The 26,564-nt window shown below is 48.7% G+C and overlaps 2 protein-coding genes across 6 annotated transcripts in view; one reads left to right on the plus strand and one right to left on the minus strand.

Moving 5' to 3' along the window:
• Window positions 1-21,438, plus strand: TICRR (TOPBP1 interacting checkpoint and replication regulator). 3 transcript variants are annotated; one of them, XR_009819000.1, is made up of 23 exons: window positions 1-713; window positions 1,341-1,626; window positions 2,214-2,455; window positions 2,685-2,928; window positions 3,804-3,939; window positions 4,644-4,786; window positions 5,530-5,742; window positions 6,312-6,460; window positions 7,220-7,314; window positions 7,675-7,768; window positions 7,918-7,997; window positions 8,181-8,423; window positions 9,001-9,097; window positions 9,349-9,421; window positions 10,064-10,204; window positions 10,706-10,796; window positions 11,214-11,275; window positions 12,095-12,250; window positions 12,978-13,129; window positions 13,338-15,633; window positions 16,803-16,916; window positions 17,196-18,026; window positions 21,376-21,438. XR_009819000.1 is itself a non-coding variant. In XM_061998954.1 (22 exons), the coding sequence occupies exons 1-22, from the start codon at window positions 57-59 to the stop codon at window positions 17,312-17,314; spliced, it is 5,883 nt and encodes a 1,960-aa protein (XP_061854938.1). In that variant the 5' UTR covers window positions 1-56; the 3' UTR covers window positions 17,315-18,090. The 3 variants fall into 3 exon arrangements, 1 of the variants encoding a protein (XP_061854938.1); XR_009818999.1 differs by lacking the exon at window positions 21,376-21,438 and adding an exon at window positions 18,245-19,192; XM_061998954.1 differs by lacking the exon at window positions 21,376-21,438 and having other exon boundaries at window positions 17,196-18,090.
• Window positions 19,197-26,564, minus strand: part of KIF7 (kinesin family member 7) — an 11,211-nt gene continuing 3,843 nt past the window's right edge. Inside the window, exons 6-18 of one of the 3 annotated variants that reach the window (XM_061998958.1) lie at window positions 26,307-26,522; window positions 25,692-25,894; window positions 25,328-25,434; window positions 24,897-25,052; window positions 24,143-24,345; window positions 23,829-24,026; window positions 22,942-23,067; window positions 22,310-22,486; window positions 21,413-21,628; window positions 20,997-21,203; window positions 20,466-20,664; window positions 20,234-20,383; window positions 19,197-20,040 (exon numbers count right to left, since the gene is read on the minus strand). In XM_061998958.1, coding sequence (XP_061854942.1) covers window positions 19,664-20,040; window positions 20,234-20,383; window positions 20,466-20,664; window positions 20,997-21,203; window positions 21,413-21,628; window positions 22,310-22,486; window positions 22,942-23,067; window positions 23,829-24,026; window positions 24,143-24,345; window positions 24,897-25,052; window positions 25,328-25,434; window positions 25,692-25,894; window positions 26,307-26,522 — 2,535 coding nt within the window. In that variant the 3' untranslated portion in view covers window positions 19,197-19,663. Of the gene's footprint in view, window positions 20,041-20,233; window positions 20,384-20,465; window positions 20,665-20,996; window positions 21,204-21,412; window positions 21,629-22,309; window positions 22,487-22,941; window positions 23,068-23,828; window positions 24,027-24,142; window positions 24,346-24,896; window positions 25,053-25,327; window positions 25,435-25,691; window positions 25,898-26,306; window positions 26,523-26,564 lie in introns of all 3 variants that reach the window. The other 2 variants (XM_061998957.1, XM_061998956.1) reach the window with 2 other exon arrangements.

Genomic DNA, 26,564 nt, shown 5'->3' on the forward strand with positions numbered 1-26,564 from the left:
GCGGCGGGCGCGCCGTGAGGGGCTGCAGCCGGGCGCTGGGGCAGCGGGGCCCTGCCATGGCGTGCTCGCACAGCGTGGTGTTCCTCCTGGACACGGCCAGCCCGGGCCGCCGCACGCGGCTCCGGCGCGGCGCCCTGCGCCTCCTCACGCACCTGGGCTGCCGCTTCGGCCTGACCCGCCTCCGCTGGGCCTTCAGGTTCTTCGACTCGCTCGGGGGACGCGGCGGAGCTTCGCGCGGCGGCGGCTTCCGCCCGCCGGGGCCCCACGCCTGGGCCCGCTTCGAGGAGGAGCTGGCGGAGCGGCTGGAGGCTCGGGGACCCGCCGCCGTCCTGCCGGGCCCTGCGTCCCGCGCCGCCCTCACCCACCACGGCCTCAAAGAGACGCTCCTCGACTTCCAGTGGGACCGCCCAGAGATCGCGTCCCCCACCAAGCCGCTCCGCAGGAGCCGGAGGACGGGGTCGGCCGCCGGAGAGCCCCCCGAGAGCCAGGCGCCTCCCGAGGGTTTTGTTAACGCCATCTTCCTCTTCTCCCCCTGCCCCTACTCGGGGAAGGAGCTGCGGTGGTTTGTATCGGGGAACGATGCCCCTTCCTCCCCTCGCGAGCCGCCCACAGCCCAGGAGCTGGCGGAGAAACTCCTACCCAAGAGCGTCCACGAGTTGATTGTGAACCAGAAAATCACGGTCTTCTGGGTGGACACTGCCGAGTGTTCTCAGGTAATGCGATGATACCGCAGAGCTGTCATAGAATCATAGAATGGTAGGGGTTGGAAGGGACCTTTAGAGATCATCTAGTCCAACCCCCCTGCAGAAGTAGGTTCACCTAGATCAGGTTGCAGCTGTTAGCTGTGGGTACTAGCGAGGTGTTTTTTACACTGTCCTCTGTGTAAGATGTAGTCATTGAGTGGTAGGGAAAGCTCTTTAGTTACTGCCACACAACATTCAGCAAAAGACTGCAAACTGGAGTGGTAGCCATCCACATGGTGACAGATAGATATCCCTGCAGCTGAATAACTGTGTAATGTTTATTCATGGATTGTCTTGTGCTTTGAGTTAGGAGGAAGTTACAACTGTTCAACAGTCTGATAGTTCAGATTTCTAGATACCAGGTTCAGAAACTCCCAACTTGGAAATATTGGCTAGCTCTTAATTCAGTGGGAAGACTTTTGTCATTCCTCAGTTCCCGTGAAGGTCAGTAATGCCCACAACACCTGGAAAGCACTGTCTTTAGATGCTATTGTACAGGTTGTGTGTCAGTTTTTCCAAAAGCATGTAGTCTTTGTTTAGATGAAGATAATCTCACTGCCAGTATTAACCTGAGATCTCTCTGTTACTTGCTTTCAGCTGACGGAATCCCCAGATCATGTTGGATACTGGACAATGTTTGAACTCATCTGTCAGATGGGAGGCACCATTTTGCCATCTGAAACTTTAGTACAGTGTTGGAGTCACCAGCAGGCAGATCTTGCTCGTGGCTTTCCTGGAGACTCGGGCTCCCCAGTGCCACAGGCTGTGCCTTGGACCACACTCCTGCCGTTGGATGCTACTTTGAACTTCTTGCTCTCCAAACCCTCTGTATTTCAGGCAGTTTTCCCCCAGCAAGAAGGAACATTGTTCCTCAGCATGCCTGGTAATAAAAAAGTGAATGAAGATAAGATGTGCATAGTAATAACTGTGATATCTCCTGCAGGGTCCTTGTCAAGCTTCCCTTGTGAACAATATATCTAGAAGTAACTTCAGATATTTAAGAACCTAAGTTTAAAAATGAACCCAAAGTCCTGCCTGTGCTCCAATTCCTCTGAGAGCTATAAGCCTGTATTTCTGATGTTGTCTCTTCAGTTTTCCATGCTTCCAGAAGTTTGGATGCATGAAGAGCTCTTTGCTGGTCCCACCTTATATAGGTGTACAGCCTGTTCTTATAGGTGCTTTGGCTCAGCTGCAATTTAGAGACGCTAAGAATACAAATAAAAAGCACCTTTAGGAGAAAAGAGATGAGCTTTAAAGCAACATGCAGTGCATATTGGCTCCTTTTTTTAGTGATCTCTCTGCACTCAGCTCCTTCTTGAGAGCTTGGAGAGGTCAGTTCTGCGATACACTTACTGTAGAGCCATTCACAATTTAATCTTGGATCTTTTTTGCTTTGAGGCTGTCTGCTTGTCTAGAGGAACAACCCATTTTACCTGCTTTCAGACTCTGCTTTATCTTGTCCTTGCACAGGAGGAAAGAAACAAGAAAGCTGTGCTGTGATCCTGGAACCCCTTGCCATGAGCCAAAAACAACTGCAGTGTCCAGTCAACATCTTCTTGAAAGGCAGCTTGACAGATTGGAGCTTAGTGCAGGCTGGCTGCTTCCTCACAGAGAGCTGGATACTGCAGAGCTCGCGGGCTGAGCAGGCAGAAGATAACAGGTCACTGTTTCATCAGCTGCTAAGGACTCTAGTGACTGAAGAACTGCACATGGTGAATCTTTCTCTTTGCCTTAAATCAGTATCTATTCCAAAATGAGCTGTGACAAAAGAGGTGATGTTCTGAAGACGGTAACCATGGTGTTTGTTGCACTGCAAATTGCTCATTTGGAGCTAAATTCAGAGCATACTTTAGCAGAACCATGTTTGTAAAGTGTCTGTACTCCTTAGATCTCTGTATTTCTAGGTAACATAAACTTTTCTCTTTCTTTTTTATAACGTAGGTTGCTGAAATGTCTCTATGTGAAACTTGGTGCCCCTGCACTGCAGTTCTATCTCCACTTTCTGCAAGTGCTGCAGTTCTGACTGTAGTTGGTGCTGAGAAGGCTGCTGCAGCTCAGCTCAGCAGCCTGGAAGGAGCTATAGTGGGGAGCTCTTCCCAGGATCACCCTCTTCACCTCCCAGACATTGTGAACAGCGTGTTGACTAAAGTCCACTCATTGAGGGAAGATTCTCTGCCCAATATGGGTAGGTGTCAGGAAGTGTGAAACCAACCATCTTTTGATCATCTGTAGGTCTGATTTGGAGTGGAAAAATCTAAAGTTAATGATTTCCTCATTGAGGAGATTCATTTTTGGGATTTGTTCATTTTGTCTTCTGTGGCTCAGGCCTTGTGATATGATGCAGAAATCTGCACCCTTGTACCCTTCTGGTTTATTGACACAGCATAAGTTTCCATTAGAATCACAGATGATAGGGGTTGGAAGGGACCTTTACAGATAATCTAGTCCAATCCCTCTGCTAAAACAGGTCCACCTGGATCAGGGCACACAGGAACGTGTCCAGCTGGGTTTTGAAAACTCCCAGAGAAGGAGACTCCACACCCTCCCTGGGCAGCCTGTGCCAGGGCTCCCTCACCTCAACAGTCAAATAATTTTTCCTTAGGTTTAAATGGAAGTTTTTGTGTTAGATATTTCTAAATATTAATGAGATCCCTCCCACAATCTCCTCTTCTCTAGACTAAACAGCCCCAGGTCCCGCAGCCTTTCTTCAGAAGGAAGATGCTCCAGGCAGCATCTGAGCGCTGGCATCTACTTCCTCCATTTTAGTTTGTAGATAAAGTGCATCTACTTGTGCTTTAGGACAAGTTTTTAGAGTGAAGTTTCCTAAAATGTGTCACACTAGACCATCCTTGGCCAGTAAAGCCTTTGGTGTAGCTGCAGGGAAGCTGCTTCTAGCTCACGTCTGAGTTAGTGTATCTTATGAGTCTCCCTGCCCGATGTGTGGGCTACGAAATCACCCTTCCAGGAGCAAAAATTTAGGAACTTCTGCTTTAGAGACCTTTTGCCACTTTGTCTAATTTCCTTCTGTTTTTTTTTCCTCTTTGGTGTGTCTGCTCACAGAAGAAGAAACTCCTGTCCCAGAGTGGGTCCAACGGGAACTGTCCCAGGCAGGGCCCTGGCATCCCTCGGTGCTTGAGGCGTGGTACCCAGCATCAAACGCTTGTGGAGCCAGCACAGATCTGATGGAGACCTTCAGGTGTGCTTCTGAAACTGCTCTCTGAGGAATCATCCAAGATTTCTGCTTCCTGTTGAAGAAGCATGGTGTAGCATTGCTTAGAGTTCTAGTGTTAAATGCTCCTCTCGGTGCTTTTGTTCCCTGTGTGCTTTTGCTTCATTATATCTTGGTGTATAGACAAAAGGAACTGGGGACAGGATGGGTAGCAATTGGCACGGATTAAGATCTTGACAGTGACTTAAAATGACCTGAGCTATTGAGGGAAATGTCAGATTTCTTAGAGTGGGATAAGTTCCATTGCAAGATACTGAAGATAGTGGTTCTGTTATCACAGTTGATGTTTAGTAGGAATGAATAAGCCTTTTTCCAAAGAGCTTGCTGAGTGAAATGTTAAAAAAAGCCTAATTCAGGAGAGCTTAGATAGCAATAAACTGCTCATGTAGTTCTGTGGCATAGGTCAGTGGCATATCCATCGTACATCAGGCAACTCTTGTTATGCTTGTTTCCCACTTGATGGGACTCTTAAGAGGGTGGTTTGGGTTGTTTTTTTTAAAGTCTTCTTAATCTCTTGGAGAGCAGGTATTGGAGGAATACTCACAGGTATGACTTGCACTGTATTGCTGTGGCACCTAGGAAAACCGGACTCCTGTCCACTGGGACAAGGGATATGCTTTCTACTACCATTTTTTGGGTGACTGTATTGAATGTCTTGTTTTTTTTTATAGGCTCCTGCATGTTCCTTCTGCTAATCAGAAGGATGATACAGACCAAGCTGAAGCAGAACTCTCAGAAAGTCTGTCTGAGCTGTACCAGAGAAAATTCAGTGAAACATCTACTGCAGCTGGACCAGGAAATAACAAAAAGAGACGTGTGTATACTGTGGTATTATATGTACATGTTGCCAGTTAAAGATATGACTTATCGGCAGGCCATTTGAATGCATGAACCCTAGAGATCTGCACTAGCCTGAGTGCATGCATTAGGATTTTAAATTTATTTAGAGACAGCATTGTTTACATATTAAATATTGGAATTTTCCTCTAGTACAACCCAAATGACTGTAATCCAAGGCTGTGCAGTAACTGACAAAACCTAAAAAGCAGCCTGCAGAACTCTGCACTTTCACTAGTTGAAATAGAGGCTGTTCCAACTGCTAGTAAATATATTGCTACTTCTCAACTTTCTTCTAATTTGGAGGAATAAACCACTTTCTTCTAGAAGAGTTTAGTCACTGCATTTCAGCACACTAACCACAGCTGCTTACACCCTGATGTGATGAATCCCTAGTCCTTCCTCCGTGAGCTATTTTCTGTTTCTGTGTCATAATATTCCTTCCTATATATGTAACTTCTGATCATACCTGTATACGTTCTTATACAGAGCAACAGTTTTCACCTGCTTTTTACTTAGGGAAGTAGTGCCTGCAGTGCTACCTGTACATTTATTTCATGGAGACATACAAACCTTTTTGGGCCATGTTTTCTGCTAGAAGGATACTCATCTGACTTAACACAGAATTCAGTATTGTGCTCTATGCAGCAGAGCAGAGCTTGGGTGGAGTTCCTTCCCCTGTGTCTCTGTTGGTGGAACTCCCTCTTTGTGGTGTTGCAGGTGGGGTTCCCCGAACTCCAGTCAGGCAGAAGATGAAGACCATGTCCAGATCCCTGCAGATGCTCAACGTAGCAAGACTGAATGTAAAAGCTCAGAAGTTTCAACCTGATGGTGCACCACTAACAGTGAATGAAAAGGTGCCACAGAAGCTTTCAGCAAAGAGATTGGATGAAAAGGTGGAAGAAAAGGACAAGGCACTTAAAATATCGATAGGTGTGTGTTATCAGTCCTGATGTTTATAGAAATTCATATGGGAATCTTACTGAAGGGGGAGGGAAGGATAATAAGGGAGTATTAGGTGCTAGGGAGCAGATCAGTGTTTGGGTTTCTGTATCTTCAGCTTGGCAGAATGGTTATCTTTTTTTCCACCCTTCTCCCATTTGGTTTCTAGAAATGTTTATAACCCAGTGTTATAACTACTCCTGAGTTAGTTTCCTGCCTTGACTCCATCTGAAAAAAGCAATAAGGAAGTGTCTTTTTTTCTTTAACCAAAAGAAGTAGAGTGAAGTACCCTGTGTATTCATTGTGCAGAAATAAAGGGAAATCCTTGACTGCTGCATTAACTTGAAAGCTTGCTGATGGACTTGGAACTCAGCTTATCATTTGCCATGAATCTGCACCTGGGACTGCTTCTGTCGGTTTCTGTGGTCTAGGTGCACCTTTACTGGAGAAAATATCTTTTGATGACTCCCCTCTTTTCCCCTTTTTCAGCTGGAATAAATGTTTTATCAGTAAGGGGTGGTGAACAGGCATTTTGATAACTTAGCCCACTTCCCTTGCAGATCTCAAAACCGAGGAGGAACTGCAGTCGCATTTAACTGCGAGTTACCAGAAGGCTGTGGCTGAGGGGGTTCTTTCATCTGTATGTGCCCAGAGTATGATCATGGCCATAAAAAGGTTCTTGAAAGTACGAGATGCCAAAGAGAAGGAGGTAGGTGAGAGCATGTGGGCAAAGTTGTTACTAATCTGGAAATACAAGTTTTTATTAATTCAGGTTACCTTTCCTTCATGTTACCTGAAGCTTTTGTGCACAGTTGCATGTAGCCAAACTCAAACCACTAACTACTTCTGTTCGTACCTAGTGAAAAACTAGGAGGTTGTAAAGAATGTAGGAAAACTCAGTTCAGTGATCAGCTTACACATTTGCTAAAGGTTGGCCAGTTGCCTTTTCCATTTACACTGACCTCATTCTTAAATGTATTTTCACTTATTTAAAGCCAGTATTGCAAAAATATGTTCCTGCTAACTACTGTTTTTAAAAGTATGTCTTCTGGTTTTGCTTGACGTGGCAAATCCAGGCCTGCCACTCCTCCAGGAAACAGAAATACTTCAAGGTATTTCTTGTAATCTTTAACACTTTACAGGCTTCAAAGTAACTCACTGAAGCCAAACCTTGTAGTAGTAATTAAAAAATTGCTGTGAAAGGCAACCCCATAGTTACTGAGGAAGGTCTAAAGCTGTAAGCAAAGGACTTTCTCTCTGATTTTCAAGGTAGGGGTTCTTCTATGTCTCATGTCATGATGACTTTGCTATTGAAAGGAAAAGACAATTCTTCTCCTTGAAGGGGAAGTAAGAATAAATCAAACTGTTCCCAAAATAATTCCCCAAGAGAGGAGAGGGAGGGAAAGAAAAGCTGTTCTGCAGAGGAGGGCAGACTTGAAGTTTTTGCTGTATTTATGTGTCTGTGCAGGTGGCCTGTTTGGAAAGAGTCAGAAACCATCTCCTGAAGACCAGCAAAATGCTCAGACAACAGCATGGCTTACAGAAGGAGACCAAAGTCAGAGAGTATGAGGCACTATTTCCCTCCACTTCTGAGATACTGTGGAGTTGGTTAGCAGTTTTTAATGGTGGCTTTTTTTTGTACAAGTGGAAAAGTATTTACATGGGGTGAATAGTCCGGGGAGACTCTCTGGTTACAGTAGAAACATTTCATTAAATGCAAATATACATATGCTGTGTGATAAGCATTGCAGCCTGGATCTGAAATGAAGCATCTCCCCTGCCACCAAAATGAACTGCTAACCAATTCATGCTGTCAAAAGGAGCCACTTCCCCTCCCGTTGCTTTTTCTTGCACATACCTTTTTCAGTAAATGTGCTGTTTCCACCAGAAAAAGGACAGTGATTGATGACTTCTTTTTCTTAGGTGCCGACTTCAGGTGTTTTTGCGCCTGGAGTTGTGTCTTCAGTGCCCTTCACTGCAGAGCAACACGGACGAAACAGAGCAGCTCTTGGAAGAGGCAAGTAAATCATAGACCAGGTTGTGTTTCTGGATGGCACTAGAAATGCAGACCCTGGAACCTGTAGTTTTCCCTTAATTTTACTGTAACGCTTCGTATTCCTTGCTAAAAACATCTAGTGTTGCGAGTGTCACAACTTTCTCTTCCAGATGACAGATATGCTGCGCATTTTGTGTCTGACTGAAGACCCAGGGTATCTTACGAAGTTTCTAGAGGAAATACTAGAATTGTAAGTGCTTTAGCATGACTTGAGTGTTACTGGGGACTGTGGTTTTTGGTTAGATACCTTCTTTGATTTTCAGTTGATTCTTTTTTAATTGGCATTTAAGAGCAAAGATCTACTTCACACCTTGGGATTAAAACACTGACAGTTTTGTGGGGAATTGTTTAACGTGGGTTGTCTCTGCTATAGGTATATGAATTCTATACCAAAGACCCTTGGAGATATTTACTATGGTCTCGGTACACAAATACCCCCGAAGCTGGCCTCTGTTCTGCCTTCAGACTTCTTCAGTGATGACTCCATGACGCTGGAGAGCAAATCTCCAGGCCTTCCACCATCATTATCATCTGCTTTAACCCCCAGCACTGTTTGCCTACGCAGTGAGGGTGATCAGCTGGAGGAACTGCGCACCAGGTCTGCCAAAAAGAGAAGGTAATGATTCCAAATAGGAGGCAGCTTGTTGCAGCCTGGGTTGTGGCTGAGGAGTTAGCTAAGCTACAGCTCAGTTGTCTCTGTTGCTGGGTACCTCGTTGAGGCAAGCTGACACCTCCTGCTAGCTCAGCAAGCCTGAGAGAAATATTAAGGGCTCCCATTATTCATTTTAAGTTGCTTTTGTTCACTATATGAAAGTGTAATCTTGATTCTGTATGTGTATCTTGTGCAAAAGTAGAGTTCATGATCCTCTTCAGTGAGAGGAAGGGGATGTTCTGCTGTGCAGTGGGTTCCCCCTGTGCTGTTGAAACTGTGGTGTGCTGTAGACCTCTATGTTGGATATATATGTTTTGGCAAATTGTGAAATGAGTTCTAATAACCTTAAAGTTAGGAGCAGCCACTTGTACTACAAGTCATCTTCCAGTGTTGTAACATAAGGGAGGTGTCAATGCAATTTGCAACCAGAATTTACGTAAAAACTTCCTATCTCTAGAGTCAAACCTGAGTTTAGTTGTCGTTAGGCTGATAACTATGCTTCAGGTCTTATTTTAACTTAATCTTTGTATACTTTCTAAAGGAGCAACGTATTAGCCAGACACAGGAGCATGACAGAAGCACCACAGAACCTGCGTCAAATTGAGATTCCCAAGATAACCAAGAATCCCATCAGGAAGGTAAAACTTCCCAAAGGATTGTCTTGGGGGTTGCTGTGGCAGGGTGCAGCAATGTTTGAAGTGACACTGCAGTGCAAAAACACTTGCTCTGTATTCACTCAGTAAATACCCTCTGTATCAGCTGTGCAGAGATCAAAATTGTTTCAAAGGAGAAACTGAAACCATGTATGGTTCAGAGCTTACAGTTCATATTCATCATAGTTAAACACAACATGAAGCTGCCAGGGAGGTTCATTTCTCTTCTTTTTCAGGAGAGCTTGCGTTCCTACCTCGTCTCTGAGAAGTCCCAACAGATGCCTCTGTTGCAGAAAGAAGCAGTGCAAGGTATATTGACTTCTAGCTTTTCTGTGGAAAGGTGCATCTTCAGCACATGCTCTCCCTGTAAATCTTAGTGAGCCGTGGTGAAATTATGCTGAAGCATGCTGGAAATCTGAAGGAGCTTTTGCTGAATTCTGCAGAAACTTTGAGGGGGGAAAAAACCCCTCTGTATTCTGTGTGTGCTCACGTGCAGAAAACTGCAATCATGTGCCCTGAAAACCTTCCATTCTTCCTTGAATCTTGTAATTATTTCCATCTTCTCTGTCCTGAAAATAAAATGAGGGCAAAAGGAAACTCTTGTGTCTGGAAGGAGTATAGCTCTCTGCAGAGCTCACTTAATGTTGCTCCATCTGGGACACTCACAGGCTGCTTTTTGTGCTGAGGCATGTGCTTGTATCTTATTGCTGGAATAATGCAAAGAAGGCACATTCCTAAGAGAAGATCAGGATGGATTTAGAAGGTGATGTGTACTGGTAGAAAAAACAACTTCTCAATGCTTTATGGCCTCTAAAAAATGGAGTTTTTGTGCTGATACGTGATTTTTTCATCTCTCTAATGGCCTGAAAAAATCTTCCTGGGATATTCTTTTTTTCTTCCCCCTTTTTACCCTTTTAATCTGGTAATTTCTTGATTTGTCTTGCCTTGCAGAGGTTACAAAAGTAAGGAGGAACCTCTTCAATGAAGAGATACTTTCACCATCAAAAAGGTCTATGAAGAAGATGCCTAGGAGCCAGTCAGTATCTGCTGTGGAAGGCTTAAGATACAAATGCACTGATGAAGGCACTAAAGGTAGGACTTGGCTTGTATGTGTAGGATTGTTGTGGAAGAGCTTTTGCTAGAATTCCTATTCTTGTGTCCTCCCTTCTATGAAACAAGTAACTATGATATGTTTTTAATGGGGAAAATACTTGAGGGTGGTTGCTGTGGTGTTTGGAGGTTGAACAGGATGGTATTGAAACTGCAACTTATGTTTTACTGAACTCTTGGTGTTGTAAAAGAAATAATTTGAAATGTTTGGTGAAAAACAGATCTGGGAGTGACAGATGGAGAATGAAAGTTATCTCAGTAGGTTAACTATGCCTGATACAGTACTAGTAGTAATACTGAGGGGGAGTGGGAAGGAAATACAGACACTGGACTCTGAATTGACAATAACTTATGAGTGCTGGGAGACTGATGCACAATGATTCTATGCTGGCTGTCAAGCTGAAGCCTGTACAAAAAGATTTATTTCTTGGTCCTAACTGATTTATAATTGTGTGATGCTAGAGCTCTTTGAATTTTTTTTAGACCATCGCAAGTTGTTGACCAAGAGAGTTGCAGAAACACCACTACATAAGCAGGTCTCCAGGAGACTACTGCACAAGCAGATCAAGGGCCGGTGAGTGTGTGTCATTATCAGCTAAAGCAGCCACAGAAGCAGTGGAGGCCAAGTTCTGCAGGCTGAATAGAGAGAAATACTGACAGCTTCGTTGTGTAAGTCAGAGGGCTTTTATTCCTGCGGCTGGCTTCTGTTTAGGCTCAGCTGCTAATTTGAGGGCTTCTGAAGAAAAGGCCTGTGCTGTATTTGGAGAACTGCAGGCTGAAATCTACTTCCATGTAGAACTGTTACCTCTGCAGCTAAACAGTTGCCCATACTCAATCATATGCTAATAGGAGGCCAAGTGCTTATTAACTGCTCCCTTGGAGTACCCCATATATTGTTGTAGAATAAAGTACTGCTTTTCACTCTATGGCAAGTTCTGTTCTTGTCAATGTGAACAACATGCCAAGTCCAAAATGTCTGCTCTTTCTCAAGGTCTTCTGATTCAGGCTGTGACACTGGTGTTGTAGAAGAATCTCCAGAGAAGGCCATCAATGGTAAGCACTGCTTTTGTTTTGTTGGGTTTCTTTGGTTAAAGGTGGTTCTGCTGTGTTGTAGCATGTAAGATGACCATGCTTCTGTTTAGGTAATTCATGAACAGTCAGTACAAAAGCATTGTACTATTCTGTTAGTGAAGCACAGCCTCCTGTGATAGAAGCACTTGCTGCTCACTGCTTTGATAACCCTGTATAGTAGAAATTAAGAAAAGTAGGTGGTAACTCTTAAATGAAAACACATTGAAGGGCTTTGAGGGTGGACAAGATTCTGAGCTGTTATTATTACTCTCAAACCAGCACATGGCAGGTGTGGTTTTTTTTTAATGTAACCTCTGCTACTTATGCTATGACCCTAACACTGCTCTGATTTCTGCTGTGACAGATAGCAGCCTGTCACTGAGGAGTGTCCCTGTTATGTTGACTACTGCTGTTTCTTATCTCCAGGAAGGAAGAAAAGAGCATGGTTGGGCAAGCAGGAAGATGAAGTCACTAGTAAAAAGAGACAGGAGAATGAACTAATCATTTAACCTAGATGTATCTTGAATTGAATGTGGCTTTTCTAGCATTCCTTTCCATACAATTGCTAGAGAGGGATGAGAGTAATCATGACTTCAAGGAGGGGTTATCACAGTTTGGAAGGAGATACTTTAATATTCCAAATAACCAAGAGAGCTGAAGCTTTCTTCTTTGCACAGGAGGTGGTTAGCTGTATGGAAGCTGCTTCTTAGAGTGTTCTTTTCAGTTAGGAACTGTTCCTGAAGATGTCCCCATTGTTGAGGGAGAAAGAAGGCTCAGTCTCCACTGTCTTTATCTTTTCAGAAGCAGGTTTGAGGAGAAGCCCACGCATCAAACAGCTGTCTTTGACTAGGACCTGCTCTGGAGTTTTCTATTCCACTACAGAGCCCAGCTCACAAAATTCACAGCGAGTCTGTTGGGGACAAGAAGGGGAGAGCTGTGCACTGCAGGATGTAGAAGGTACTGAATGGGATTTGTGCAGGCTGATATTGCTAATCTGAAAAGCTGGCATGGATAGCTGAGTTTGATTTGGCTCTACGAGAGACTGTAAGAAGCTAAGAGCTATCATGTAATATCTTCTGTAGACAGAAGTTCATCCCCAGTAATTATTTTTGCATTGGGAATCTGAATTTGGAGGACAGTAAAGCAGCTGTTTCTATGATGAATACACTGCTAACTTGAGTAACCAGCTAGGCCCATCTAACAGAATACCACTGATTGTCAGGCTGCATTCCTTAAATGCAGTGAAATCCCTGTAAAATGTGGAACAGAAATCCTAAAGCTTACTTTCAATCTGCTCTGTGGCAGTATAAAGCAATGACTGATGGGGTCTTCTTTGCTGGCTTTCTCAGTAGGATTATCAGCCATAAATGGTGACATTTAGTTCTTGTACTTACTAGAATCCTTACTCATGAACCAGAACTTTCTTAAGCTACAAGCTATAAATAGAATAAGAGGCTGAGCTATTTTGTACTCTTTTCTGCTAGAGCAGTCTTTCTGCAGATGGATATTAGTTTCATATTGGGAAATAACAGTAATTCTGGTGAAGCTTTAACATTTGGCTAGAAAAGAACATGCCAGGGCTATAGGCTTTGTACACTGCTTGTCCATACAGCTGAAGAGATTGAGACAATTGTTCGTGGCAGGTTACTTGGTGTTGGTTGAATTGTACTGTTCTACTTCATAGGCATTAAGCAGCATTCAGAGAGCCCCACTGTCCAGACCCCCAAGAGGTTTTTCTTTGGTGCAGTCACTGACACATGTAGTCTTGCAGCGAAGCATTCGCCTGGAAGGAGGAGAAGAAAAGATTCCTTACCCTTGGAGCTGCCTGCCTGTCAGGTACAAACACTTCCTTCTCTCTTTTTCCTCCCATCTTTTCCTGTTCGTGTTTGAGACCTACACATCTGAAATTGAATGTTTCTTTCAAGTCTAATCAAATGGGGTTTGTGTTTTAAATATTGAGAAGGAAATATCAAGAGGAGTAGATGATACTGTGGGACTAGAACAAGCATGAATCTTTAATTGATGGGTTTTTTTCCTCCTGCAGACTCCTAGAAAAACACCTCGGAAATTTGCCCAGAAGGCCCCAAATTCTGCCAGTAAGCTGCCAAGGAGATCACCTCGCTTTCTCCACAAGACACCACAGCAGCTGGAGAAGACTCCTGGCAGAAGCCCAGCTGCTAAGCAGACTGCAGCCAGGTGTTTGGGAAAGTACTTTTCTCAGCCTCCACAAAGGGTCAAGTCACCATCTACCTCATCTGAAAGTAAGAGGATTCACTCGCTGCAAACAACGTCTAAGGATTGTTCTCCAGCTGAAAGGCTTTCACCTCCTTGCAAAGAGACTAGCTTACAAATACCAGAACAGGAAGGATTTGTAGTGCTCAGTGCCTCCTTCCCTCTGACAGGTTCAGATCCAGCTCCTCCTTCCCCCTCTGCCGTCCAGGAAAGGCATTTTACAGAACTGCATACTCCGAGACGTTCCTTGAGATACTTCTCAAAATTAGCATCTCCGGTTGGCACCCGGAGGCAAATCCTCCCACAGGAAACTCAGGTACAGTCAGATCCATTATCTCAAGCAACTAAAAGTACCCCCAGGAAAGCTGAAGCTCCAGGTTTGAGGTCATGTGCCAGCCCAGGGAGTGCAGAGACATCGCCGCTCGCTGCCAGGCTGGAGCCTCCCTTTGCTCCTCCCCTCTGTGAAGGTTCCACGGACACTGTGGCAACCTGCTCTCCTTCCCACCTGCAGCTTAGGGAGCCTGACTGGCAGCTTGGTGCATCTCAACCGTCTTTTCAAAGATCTCCAGGTGTTACTGGCACTTCACTCGGGTCCCTGCTTCACACATCTGAGCAGACCAACTGCAAACCTCATTCTGGAGGGGAGAACCTCACACGGGCACATGCAACACCTTCTGAAAGTCAGGACAGTCAGCACCTTAGTGGTGGTGACTCTTCCACAGAGTGCCTTCAGCTTTGTCAGTCCCAAGTTACTGAAAATACCCCTGAATTGGAGAAAAATAAACAGAGGGATGTAGTGGCTCAAAAGTCTTCTCCAGGAGAGAGCTCAGAAAACTTGGAAAAGCATTTGTCTCCAAAGGCTTGTGCTGGAGGGCAGGTACAGACACAGAGTGCAGAGACAGAGTGTGAGCAGTTGGTTGAGGAGGGGAACTCCTGTGCAAACACCTGTGAGTCCTCCTTAAGTGGTTCTCAAACACTTAGTGATGACTTAGAATCAAAAACTGTGCTGAGAGAAGAACATACGGGGCTGAAGGCTCTGAGTCCTAAGAGACACTCCAGATTCACCCTGAATACTTCGCCTCCTACACCAAAGTCTGCTCCTGCCTATTCTCTACGCTGCACTGCGGACAGGAGGCAGCGGGAGGCTGCAGCACGGATGGGAGATCCTCAGCTTCTAGCCCGCTTCTCTACTCCTAAAAGCCGTTCCAAGCTGCCTTCTGCTAGCCCCCCAACCTACGAAGTTGAACTGGAAATGCAAGCTTCGGGCCTGCCCAAACTTCGCATCAAGAAAATTGGCTCTTGCTCGTCGTTGGAAGTTCAGCCTGAAGCAAGTGCCAGCAAACCCAAAGGAGGAGAAAGCCCCTTTGGTGATGTAGCTGTGACCTGGTGCAGCAAGCACCCAGGGAAACTGGCAGCTGCCTGTGTCTCACCGTCCTGCTTTCGCTCTTTCCACAGTACCCCTGGGAAAGGTGGGGGGCAGACCTACATATGCCAGTCATACACCCCGACAAGCTGTGCCTCCAATGCCACCTCCCCGTCCCCCTTAGAAGCAGGAGTTCCCTGGACACCTTCTCCAAAGCAGATGGGGAAGACAACCCCTGATGCCATCAAGGACTGGCCTCGGAGAAAGAGAGCAGCTGGCAGCACTGCAACTGCAGGCTGTGCTCCCAGTGAGAAGAGTGCTGATGAACAGAGGAGAATGGCAATGGGCAGAGAAGGGGAGACAAAGACCTCAGAGCATTGCAGCAGCAAAGTAGCAAATACTCTTGGAGAATTTGAACTGGAAGGGATTTACAGGCTCCAGGATCAGGCATCTCCCAGTGACTCTGACCCCGGGGCTGATGAGGACTCAGCCAGGGGAACTTTTGGCCTGAAGTCTCGGAAGCGCGTCTTTACGTATCTGTCGCCAGCAAAGGAGGAGAAGCGTGATGCCAAGAGATCTTGCACTGACAGGTGCAACTTGGGCCTCACTGGCCATTCTGCAGATGAAGGCAACAGAAACAAATGGAGGACGGACTCTGGGCCTCCTGAGAAACCAGGAGCATGTGCACTCATAACTCCTGAGCATCACAGCTGTGTAGGGGATGACGAGGTCTTCCTTTTGTCAGGTAATTGAGTGGCATGAGAGACACTCCCTTGGAAGGATTTCAGAGATGGTTAAAAACGTGGGGTAGGCAAAAACAAGAGCACAGTTGTTTTCTGTGACTATCCAGGAGAATAAGGTGGAGGGGAGAGGGGATTAATGAGAAGGAAGTTAATTCTGTGGAGAGGCAGAGTGGATGTGAGGAGTTCACCAGTGTAGTATTAATGATAGACCAGAGAAATATGAAAGAACAGGAGGCTGGAGGAACCAAAAGTTTGAGAACTTGGGGAGAGAGGATACCAATTTCATCAAGCTGGGAATGTATTTGAGTTTGTGTTGATGCCACTAACTTTTCCTGCCCAGCACTGAAGGCAACTGTCTTGAGTCTAAAGCTTGGCTGCTGCAGTATAGACAGGAGCCTGGGCAGGGTCAGTCCTGTGGATGTGGGTGTTGATCTGCCCATGGTGGTGAGCCCGTTGAATGTGGGTATTGGAAATGATTACCTTGCTAGCAGTAATGTTCTGTCAGGTGGTATTTAAGTTTAAACTGCCTCTTTGCTTTTGCTGTGGATACAGATGATTCAGCTGAGTGTGGTGAGCCAGGCTGTCTCAGCTCTGTAACCAAGGCCTTCAAATAGGTAACCTGGTGTTTTCTGTGAATGAAATTTTACAGGCAGGCGTTGAATACTCACTGCATGCCCTGGAGCATTAAACTTCCCTGCTTTCTCTTGCAATGAAGGGTTTGCCAAATCAATAGATATCACTGAGAAAAATGGGCAAACTTTAAAGCCGAGTGAGTCTGTATTCAGGGCATGAAATAATAGCAGTATTTAGCTTTCAGCTGGTCCTGGGAGAGCCTGTCTCTACCTCCAGACCTTGTTTTTATATTTACAGACCATCATGGTTGTAACAGTTTTCTTCCAGGACACAGGAGTTAACTGAGGAGTATGTTTAAGTGATTTCTGATGAACCACTTGAGGCAATGACATGTGCTAAGAGCTGTCCGCAGGCTGCTGTTTACCTCCTCTGGGCCAGAAACCCCCCTGTGCCAGCCTAGAGGTTTTTCTCAGATAAACCCCAAGCATCACTTGCACTGATGGAAGTTTGGAGGGAGCATAAAGGCAGTGCATGAGTCTTAACCTGAAAGCCCTCCCAAGGGAGCAGTTTGCTGCAGTGTCTCCCTGTGCCCCTCCAGGCTCGACGCCCCCGGTGAAGCGTGCGCTCTCCGCCAGCAGCCTCCTGGCACTCACCCAGTCCCCACTGCTGTGCCCGGGACACACACCACCATCTCGGAGGAGGGGTCTTCAAGGTAACCACTGGCCTGCAACTGAATGAGAGGAAAAGCATTCTGGGCTAGGGATTGGTCTGGGGGCAGAAAGCCTGTAGCTGTGTCTGCCACTTCTGTAGGCAGTGTCTTGGTCTCCTGTGCTTCCAGGAAATTTGGGGTGAACTGGGAGGTTTGGAAGGGATGGGAGATGGCAGTGAAGACAGAGCAGCTTAGTGGGAACTGTCCTTGTTTCTAGTTGGCATTTGGCTTCTCGGAGTCACTGGGAAGCTCTGGCTTTAATTTATGCACTTTATTTGGTAGGAGAGGAATCGGAGGCCTTCCAGATCCCTGCCCCCCAGGAGCTGTCTCCCTTCCACATGATGGCTTCCAGGAAGCGGCCACTTAGCAGGACTTACTCACGGAAAAAGCTGCTCAGCTGAAGTTTAGAGCTGGAAACTTTGCATCACTCCAGCTGTACAACATCCTTTTTAACAAGGACCCTATATCTGGTGCTGGATTGGAGCTGTCTCGTGTTGGTGAGAGACTGGTTGCAAGCATGTGACAGGGGAAATAAGAACCACTCTAAAAGGGCTTTTTTTAACCTCAATTGCAGCATCTCCCTGCCCATTGGAAGCTCATCTCGGTCTGTCTGGCACTTCCTCTGCATGTGGTAGCCGAGTTCTGCAGTGAAGGCTCAATTCTGCTGAGCAAACAGGGAGATTTGTCACTTTTCTACAGCTTTCTTGTAAAATAAACTGATGTGAATCTTCATTTTGTTACTTAAATCAGAAACCTGCCTTTAGCCCACGTGCTGGGTGAGGGACTGAGGCTGCAGGAAGAAAGATGCTGGAGGTGCATACGTACAAAACAAACTGCAGGCTCCTCCTGTGTTCTGATACTAACAGAATTCCTGTTTGTTGCATCCAGTTTGCCACAGCTTTGTGGGGAAATAACAAACGAATTAACTCGCAATGGACTCGGAAATACTTGACAAGGGAAGGAGTCTGATTCTCCCTCTTTGTAGATCATGAATGAGTTGGTGTGTCTGCCCCTGGCCACTGATGGGTAAGGGGATGCTGATGGAGGAACTTTGCTGTCCTTTTCTGCAGCCTTGCAGTGAGACAGGACTGGCTGGGGAAGCTTCCTCCAGAGGTAAGGCTTGGATGGAATAACTGGAGGTGACAGTTGAGAGTCTCCTCTTTACCAAACTTAGTCACTGCTGGAATAGTGCCTTAGCTGCCTGACACATGTGCTTGCATTCTGACCCTGTGAAGATGGCAGGAGCTGTGTTCAGGGCCTGAGATGAAGCCTAAAAGGGGCTGAAATTGTGCTTCCTGGAAAGGCTGAGGTTTTTTTTTTGTTCCCTTTAGGATAAGGGACAGAGTATCTGGGAAATCACCCCACTGTGCACAGGAAGCAGAGACTTCACTCTGTGAAGTGAGTGTGAGGTCATCCTAAAACCAGGCACAGCCCTGCTGAGGTTTGTTACAGGGCTGGGAGGGGATGGAGAGAATGGAATGGAATTTGTTGCAGGAATGATGACTGTTCCCCTCTTAAGAGGTGGGGAAGAGTGCCATTACCAGGGATGTCTTGATGCTGGAAGAAGTGTATCTGCTTCAAGGACATGGATAAATACACAAGCATGGAGCTTCCAACACTACTACTTACATCCAAATAGGATGGATTCTTTTCCCTACTGAAGATCTTTAACAGCAGCAAATAAAAGTCTTAAATCTTGAGCAGCTCAGACAGAGCCCTCAGTAATGCCCCCCATCAACCCCACACCTCACCAGCACATTCAGGTATGGAAAAGGAAGATCAGAAGGTGGTTCCCACTTCAGATACTGGCTTTTAACTTGGGTCCTGGTACCCCACAAATGGGGGCTGTGACAGGTGTGCTCTTTGTGATTTCAGGCTGAAGCTGGGGCTTGCTTTTTGGGGTCAGGTACCCAAGCTACTGTTTTCACTCTTAAAGCAGCTACCTGGACTTTCATTTCTTGCCCTAAACTTAAATTCCCTTTTCCAGAGGTGGATGGTATCAATATTAAACTGCAGAACTGTATTTCCTCTCCCTTACACCCAGACTGGACGTTTTCCCAAGAATCCAAAACCAGCTTACAGGCTCCACCAGAAAAACAGAACCAGTTCCTTTTATCCTGGATGCTTCAGACAGTCCTGCTGCTGGGCTGGAGATGCTTTTCCTGCAGCAACTCCAGGGAAGAAGCCTACTTGAAACATTAAGAAAACACTGTGCCAGCAGCCGAGTTCCCAGGCAGTGACATTTAAACAGAACCAGTGCAGTACTGGACAGTGACAAGTGCCTGCTTCATAAACCTCATTCTGCTTTATTAGAAAAGTTACAGTAGAAAGGTAAAAAAAACAAGGTTACTACAAAAAATACTCTATGTACAAGTTCTGCAGGACTGCAGAGCATCTCCCTCGGAGGCTCCAGGGCTGAGCCAGCCCTGCACCAGAGGTTTCCAAATTGTAAACAAAATCTTTAGTGTTGGAGGCCATTCAGGGCAGGGTTATCCACCACCTCCTGGCACTTAAGATGCTGAGGGGGCAGGAGCAAAGCAGGTCCAGTCCTGCTCTCTGCACTGGCAGCATTGTCAGGGGTGGGGGCTGATGCTTATTTCCCTTAGGATGAAAAATCACATTATTTTTTTTCCTCAGGCCTCTGAAATGTAACAGGGCTGGAGCCAGGCTGGCTCCTAGGGCAGGAAGGCTCTCAGGTCCGCACCATCTGCTCCTCCCTGCCCTATGGCAGGGCAGCATTAAGCCTGAGCCTAGAGGGGGTTTTTCCTGACGTCTATGATGGCTGGGGGGTAAGGCAGGGGCGTCAGGTTGAGGCTGGCCCTGCGGGGCTCCCGCCGGGGCCTGGGGCCGGGAGCGAGGCTCCGGGGAGGCGGGAGCAGGTCCGGGGGCTGCCCCGCTCGCAGCAAGTGCTCTGCCTCCCTCTGCCGCAGGTCCCCGGCGCTGTCGTTGGGCAGGGAGGAACGTCTCCAGGTCACTGGCAGAGGGGCGTGCACCAGGTCCCTGCTCTCCTCCCTGACCCGAGGGCTTTCCTCAGGCACGGGCTGGTCCCCGGGTCCCGGCTCCTCGAAAGCCCCAAGCACTGGCGCTGCTCTGTCTCCAGCCCCGTGAATACTCCTCTCCATCCCTGCTGAGAAAGAGGGGGAGGACAGTGAGCTGAGGATCAGTATCTCTTCTCCTCAAACTCAGTGCCTGTAGAGCACTTGAGGCCAACAGGGACCTGCACCCCCACTGCTCCTGGCTCCAAGCTCTCACTGCCCTGAAAAGGAATTTAAACTCCCTTTTCACTTGGTAGGAACAGCAAAGCCTGGGTTTCCTCTCACCTTTGGTCTGAGCAGGATGGAGGTTCATGTTACTCAGCCTCTGGTTCAGCTCCTGGTTTGCCCACATGTAACGGCTCAGCTCCTTTTCCAGCACCTGGATCCTCGCCTCATACTGCAGCTTGCTGCTGGCCAGCCCCTCATCCATGTGCTCTACAAGGGAAAACAAGGCCCTTCAAGCTGCACACCCTGTGAGAGGCAACAGCCCTGCCCATGGAGGGAGCTGGGTGGTTACCACGGCTCTGCTGCAGCAGTAACTGCATGTTCTGCTCATGCTCCTTCTGCTGCAGCGTGAGCTGTCTGTCCATCTCCAGGCGCTGCCGCTCCACGGCCGCCTCCAGCCAGTACACCAGCTGCTGCTGCTCCTCCAGCTGCATCTCCAGCTCCGAGAAGGCAATGTGCTGCCTGTGCTGATCCTCTCGCAGAGTCACCACCTGCCCAGGGCCCAACAGCAAGGAACAGCTCAGCTCCTTCAGAGCCTGGAAGCTTTCCTGCACCCCTAAGCCTGATCAAGTTCGGTTTTTTGTAGGAAGGTTATGAGGGATGTCACAGCTGCCTCGCAGGGGGAAAAGCAACTGAGCCACTGCAGGGATCCTCACCCGCTAGGGCTAGTTGTGCCTCTGCCAGCTGTTGGGACAGGTGGGGAGCATGGTGCTGTGGCTCTGTGGCCTGACTTTACAGGGCAAAAGTACAGTGGGAGGCAGGCAGAAAGCTTGCAACTGAGGAAGAGTTTGGTCAGACAACACAGAAGGAACTTGTCTCTCACCTTGTCAAAGTACTTGCAGAGCAGAGCTCGGGTCTCAGAGGAGGAGAGGTAGCTGAGCTTGGCCATGAGGTTCATCTCGCACTGGGACAGCAGGCTGGCCGAGGCACGCAGCACTCGCTGCCTACACGTGATGGACTCGTTCTTGTACTCGATGGCTGCATCCAGAGCCTCGATTGCTTCATCCAGCTGGAACAGGATCCGTTCTTCCTGACAGGGAGGAGCTGCAGTTACCAGCGAGCAAAGGGTCTCCTCTGTCTCACCTTGCCCTGTCCTCCCTCGTCACCTCAATGCTACTGGCACTGGGATACACACAGGTCTGGGACATGGGGATGCATCTGCTAGCAACCCCATCCTGCTCAGGTCTTTACTTCTCTCTTAGTGCCTGACCCTCCCGAGACGAGCAGCCCAAGAAGTACCTCTGGGGACAGGAGGGTGCCCTGGCGCAGCTTGTTGTCGAGCTCCAGCCTCTGCTTGAGCAGCTGGTCCTTCTCCTGGCGCAGGCTGTTGATCTCCTGGCGGATCTGCTGCTGGTCCTGGGCGCTGCCATGTCGCAGCTGCCCACTCTTCTCGTTCAACTCCTTCTCCAGGTGCTCCAGGCGGCTGGACACACGCACGATGTCATCTGTGAGGGCCTGTGGCAGAACATGCTCAAGGGGATCTGCTCTAACAGCACGTCAGGCCCTCGGCCCCTTTCTACTCCCTCCATAGGTTAGGGAAGGAAAAGCTGTGACACCTGGGGGCTGTTTAGCCAGGAGGAGAGAAGACTAAGGGGAGAACCTCATCAACACTGATAAGTACCTAAAGAGGGGGTGTCAGGAGGATGGGGTCACACTTTTTTTTCTGTAGCTGTAACACAAAAAGTTCCACTTAAACACAAGGAAAACTTCTTTGGTGTTGAGGTGAGGAAGCCCTGGCACAGGCTGCCCAGGGAGTGTGTGGAGTCTCCTGCTCTGGAGATTTCCAAACCCACCTGGACATGTTCCTGTGCCTCCTGATTGAGGGAAACCTACTTTAGCAGGGGTTTGGACTGGATGAGCTCTAGAGGTCCCCTCCAACACCCGTCATTCTGTGATTCTATGATAGGTCAAGTGACCCCACACACAGACCTAAGAAGCCAAGGGCTATCAAACCAACTAGCTCAGTCACATGGCCCAGTAGGCTCTGCTGTAGAGGCAGACTTCCTACCTACTTCCCAACACCACCTTGTCCTGGCCTGCAGCCTCTGCTAGACCCAGGATGGCACCAAGGTCTTCCAGCCTCCCACCTCCGCTGGAAATCAAGCAAGGGGTTCAGGTGTCCCACTCCTGTCCCACCTGGCTGGAGCGCAGTCGTTTGCTCTCCAGGCCGTTCTTCTCCTGCAGCAGAGCTTCCTTTTTGGCCACAATAGCTTCCCGCTTCCTCAACTCATCTTCCAGCTCATCCAGGGCCCGACGCTGCTCGAGAACTTTATCCATCTCCATGTCCAGCCACTTCTTCTGTTCCTCAATTTTCTGATGGAAGGAGAGGCAAAAGGCACATCCATGTGTGTGTGCAGCCAGGAGCAGCAGTGCCCAGCACTGCTAAACTGAAGAGCAGCGGGGTTGAGATCAGAGTGAGAATCTCGATTCCATCTCATCTAACTCCTATAGCTGGGACTTCCCAGCTTCTACCCTTCCAGCTCCTCCAAGAGGCAGAGCTAAGCTAAATCCTCAGCTATCAAGGAGTCCTTGGGGACCACATCTCCTACCACTCTCCTGCTAACAGGCAAGATTTCACAGCTTCTTTGCCAATGCTAGTGTGAGAAGAGAGCCTGGACCGGGGGGTAAGACAAGACCCAAGTCTTCTGCTACCTGATGTGGCCTCACAGCCTGTCTCAAGCTGAGGTGCCTTTCAGATGTGCCCAGCCAGCCTGCAGTCGCCTTGGCACAGGGCAGGTGAGGCAGGCTGTGCCAGGCTCTGCCCGTACCTGCTGCTGCTCCAGGCTGACCACGGAGCCGTTGCTGCCGCTCCGCCGCTTCCTCTGGAACGCCGCGATTTCCTCTGTTTTGATGCGCAGGATTTTCTGGTGCTGTTCATGCTTCAGTTCCAGCTCCTGCATGGAAAGAGCAGCACCAGGGGGTGGAAGCTGTTTGCCCTACAGTCAGGGGCTGTGGGATGGGTTATGTTCTTGGGTAGCTCTTGGAGGACTCCTGTAAAAACCCTCTCTCTCATCTCTGTGCTCTCTGAGACAAACACAGACCCCCTGGTGCTCCCCTGGTGTCGTGGGGCCAGCCCAGGTGCCAACAAAGGCCCATGCAGCCACTCACTCACTCCCCCTGCCCACACCTCCGGTAGGATGGGGAGGACAATCAGAAAAGAGAATCAAAACTCATGGGTGAAGATAAGAACAAGTATAACAATGAGACTGAATAAAATACAACAACAGTAAGACAAAGAAAATATAATAACAGGAATGAAGAGAAACAAAACAGGAGGAAAAAAAGACAAGTGAGCAGTGATCTGCCTCTCCCAGCCACCACTTTGCCCAGTTTATATACTGGGCATGAGATCCCACGGCATGGAATAGCCCTTGAGCTAGCTGGGGACAGCTGTACTGGCTGTGCTCTCTCCCAGTTCCTTCTGTACATCCCACCCCCTTCTCCCTGACATCCCCTCACTGGCAGGACTGAGAGAAGCAGAAATGGCCTTGTTGCAGTGCAGCACTGCCCAGCAATAACCAAAACCTCCCCATTTATCAACATTCTCTTCAGCTTAAACCCAAAATGCAGCCCTGTAGCAGCCCCAGGCAGAACATTAATAGAACATTAACCCTTTCCCAGCCGAAAGCAGGCTCCCCATGCTGCCCGGCCCCACCTTGACTCGGTGCTGCCGCTTGTTGACCTCTGTCTGCAGGCGCCGCTTCTGCTGCTCCTCCTCGCGCAGCCGGCGCTGCAGCTGCCCCTGCTGCCGCCGCATCGCCTCGATGTTCCTCTCCAGCTCCTGCACACGCCGCTCGCTCTGCGCCGACAGCGACACCAGCCTCTCCGTCGCCTGCTTCTTCTTGCTCAGGACCTGCCCCAGGGCAAAAAGCTGTCCTCAGGCTTGGCCTCTCCCTGCTGCCCTCTGCACAGGTGCCCCCGGCCGTATCCCTGCCCGCCCCGGGGTGGGCACAGCTCCTTCCCACTCACCCGGGCCTTGCTCTGCGCGGCCGCCACGCGCGTGCGGCACTCCTGCAGCCTGTGCTTCTCCCCGGGGTCCCACGGCTCTTTGCCCTCCAGCTCCTGGAGCTGCTTCTGGCTGTCACTCAGCTCTGCCCGCACTTGCTCTGCCTCCTGCTCCAGCTCGTTGATCTTCTGGCAGTACTGCTTGTTCAGAGCCTGGGCATCCTTGCCTGCAATACATCCCCCTCTGCTGTGACCTACAGGATCCTTTCCTTTCTCTTCCTCAACAGAGACTGAATGCTCCCTTTCCCTCAGCTACTCTGAGGAAAGAATCTGGGGAGAAACCAATGGGGAAGCAAGAAGAAATGGCCTCCAGTTGCTCCAGGGGAGGTTCAGGCTGGATATGAAGAGGAATTTCTTTGCTGAAAGGGTTGTCAGGCACTGGAACGGGCTGCCCAGGGAGGTGCTGCAGTCACCGTCCCTGGAGGGGTTTAAGAAATGGGTGGATGTTGCACTTAGGGAAATGGTCTAGTAGTTGACAGAGCTGGGACAGAGGCTGGACTTGAGGATCTTAAAGGTCTCTTCCAGCTGAAATGATTCTGTGACTCTAAAGGTATCACTGGGCTGGAGGGATGTTGAAACCATGCTTTGCTGCCTACAGGAGAAGGGACTGAGCACAAGCAAGGCAGGGAGGGAAGGTGAGGACAGGAGTAGAGACCAAGCACTGTGACGAGCAGGTTTGATGGGGAACGGGTGCATATTCCCACCAGCAGCTCCGTACCTGTCTTAATGAGCTCGGTGATCAGCTCCTCCTTCATGCGGATGTTGATGGCCAGCTCTCGGACCTTCCGCTGTGCTTGTACCAACCTCCACTCGGAGTCCTTCCCCAGCCAGCGCTCCCAGGGATGGAGCAGCGGCTCCTGCCTCCTACAGACCTCTGCAATACACATTCCCAAGTGAAGAAGGTCCCACCTTAGCAGCCAGGTGACAGAAGGACAGATCCAACCTCAGATCTGCAGTCAAGAGCTGGCACAGTGTCGCCCTGAGCCACCCACAGCTCCCACCAAAACATCCAGCTCTTGTCAGACTCCAGTTTCTCCTTAAGAAGAGCAGCCAGGCTGTCACCTGCTCCATTATAGTCCTCTAGGACCATCCGGTCAGGACAGTAACAGCCTGAGGAAGACTACTCGACAACCTACGACTGCCACTTGCCTTTTGACAGCTCCAGCTGCTCCTCCTGAATCAAGTGGGCACTGCCTCTGCTCAGCTCCTCACTCAACTTGCAAATCTCTTTCTTGCCCAGGCTTTGGATCCCGTTTCTAAAAGGAGCAGCAAATTAAATCAGTTGGGTCTGGGCACTGCTAGAGCTCTTCCCAGTAAGGACCCTCACAATCCAGAGGCTTGAGACAGAAACATCAGCTATGGTCAGGAAAGATGGTAATTAGCTGGCAGATGCCTCAGAGAATCGCTGACCCTAGAGGCAGCATTCACTCCTCCATCCTACAGGAGAACTGAGCTGCAGAGGTGGGACAGACAGGTCATGCAACTGCCAGGGCACTGCATGGCCTCAACTCACCGGCGCTGAGACAGGGACCGCTTCTGCTCCCACTCCTCCTCCTCCTCCTCTCCTGAGGACAGCTCCGGTGGCTTCTCTGAGTTCTGGCTGAGCTCCCTCCTCAGCGCTGCATCTTTGATCTCTAGATTGCCAGTAGGGCACAGTGTGTGGCTCAGGTGCCAGCCTGCCAAGTCCTCCTCCTGGAAGGAGGGGCTGCTGTCGAGCTTCTGGGACAGAGAGGATCACAGAGAGGAAACAGGCTGCGTGAGAGCTGGCATTGGAAAAAGCAGCTCACAGATGAGCAGCAGCAGGAGACACAATGGAAAGCAACAGAATGGGGTTGAGTGTATTATGAGGAGAAGGGTGGCGTTGCTGGTCCTGGCTGCCTGCCCTCCTGATCACCACTGCTCAGACGTTGAGCAAATCTGGGACCTGTCCATGACATCAAAGTAAAAGCCTCAGTTTTCAAGGTGGGCTATTTTTTGCCAGAGTTAGGAAACTCTTTATGTGTGAACACTGAGTGCAGATCTCTGGACTACGCCTCCTGACAACACTGGAGAAAAAGTGGTTCCTACAGAGGAGTGCACCTAAGTGAAAAGGCAGCAGTTCCTAGACAGCACAGACTCATCCCCTCACCTTCCTGCACAGGGCTCTGCCACTCTGCTCGGCGGGAAGGATCCCACCAAAGCCATGGGACGGGGCAGCATCCAGTGGGGCCGTGTGAGGTCTTGGGCCGGCGGTCACCAGGTGAACGCTTTCCAGCAGTCCTGGCACACAGAGATTTGGCATTGCCATCTCCAAGCGCACGTGCAGCTCTGAGATCTGATCCTGCTGCTCCCGCAGCTTGTCGCTCTAGGAGGCAACCAGAGTGAGGTGGTTATGAACAAGTGGATC

Source organism: Colius striatus, chromosome 7 (genome assembly GCF_028858725.1).
Source record: "Colius striatus isolate bColStr4 chromosome 7, bColStr4.1.hap1, whole genome shotgun sequence".
Taxonomy (NCBI): Eukaryota; Metazoa; Chordata; class Aves; order Coliiformes; family Coliidae; genus Colius; species Colius striatus.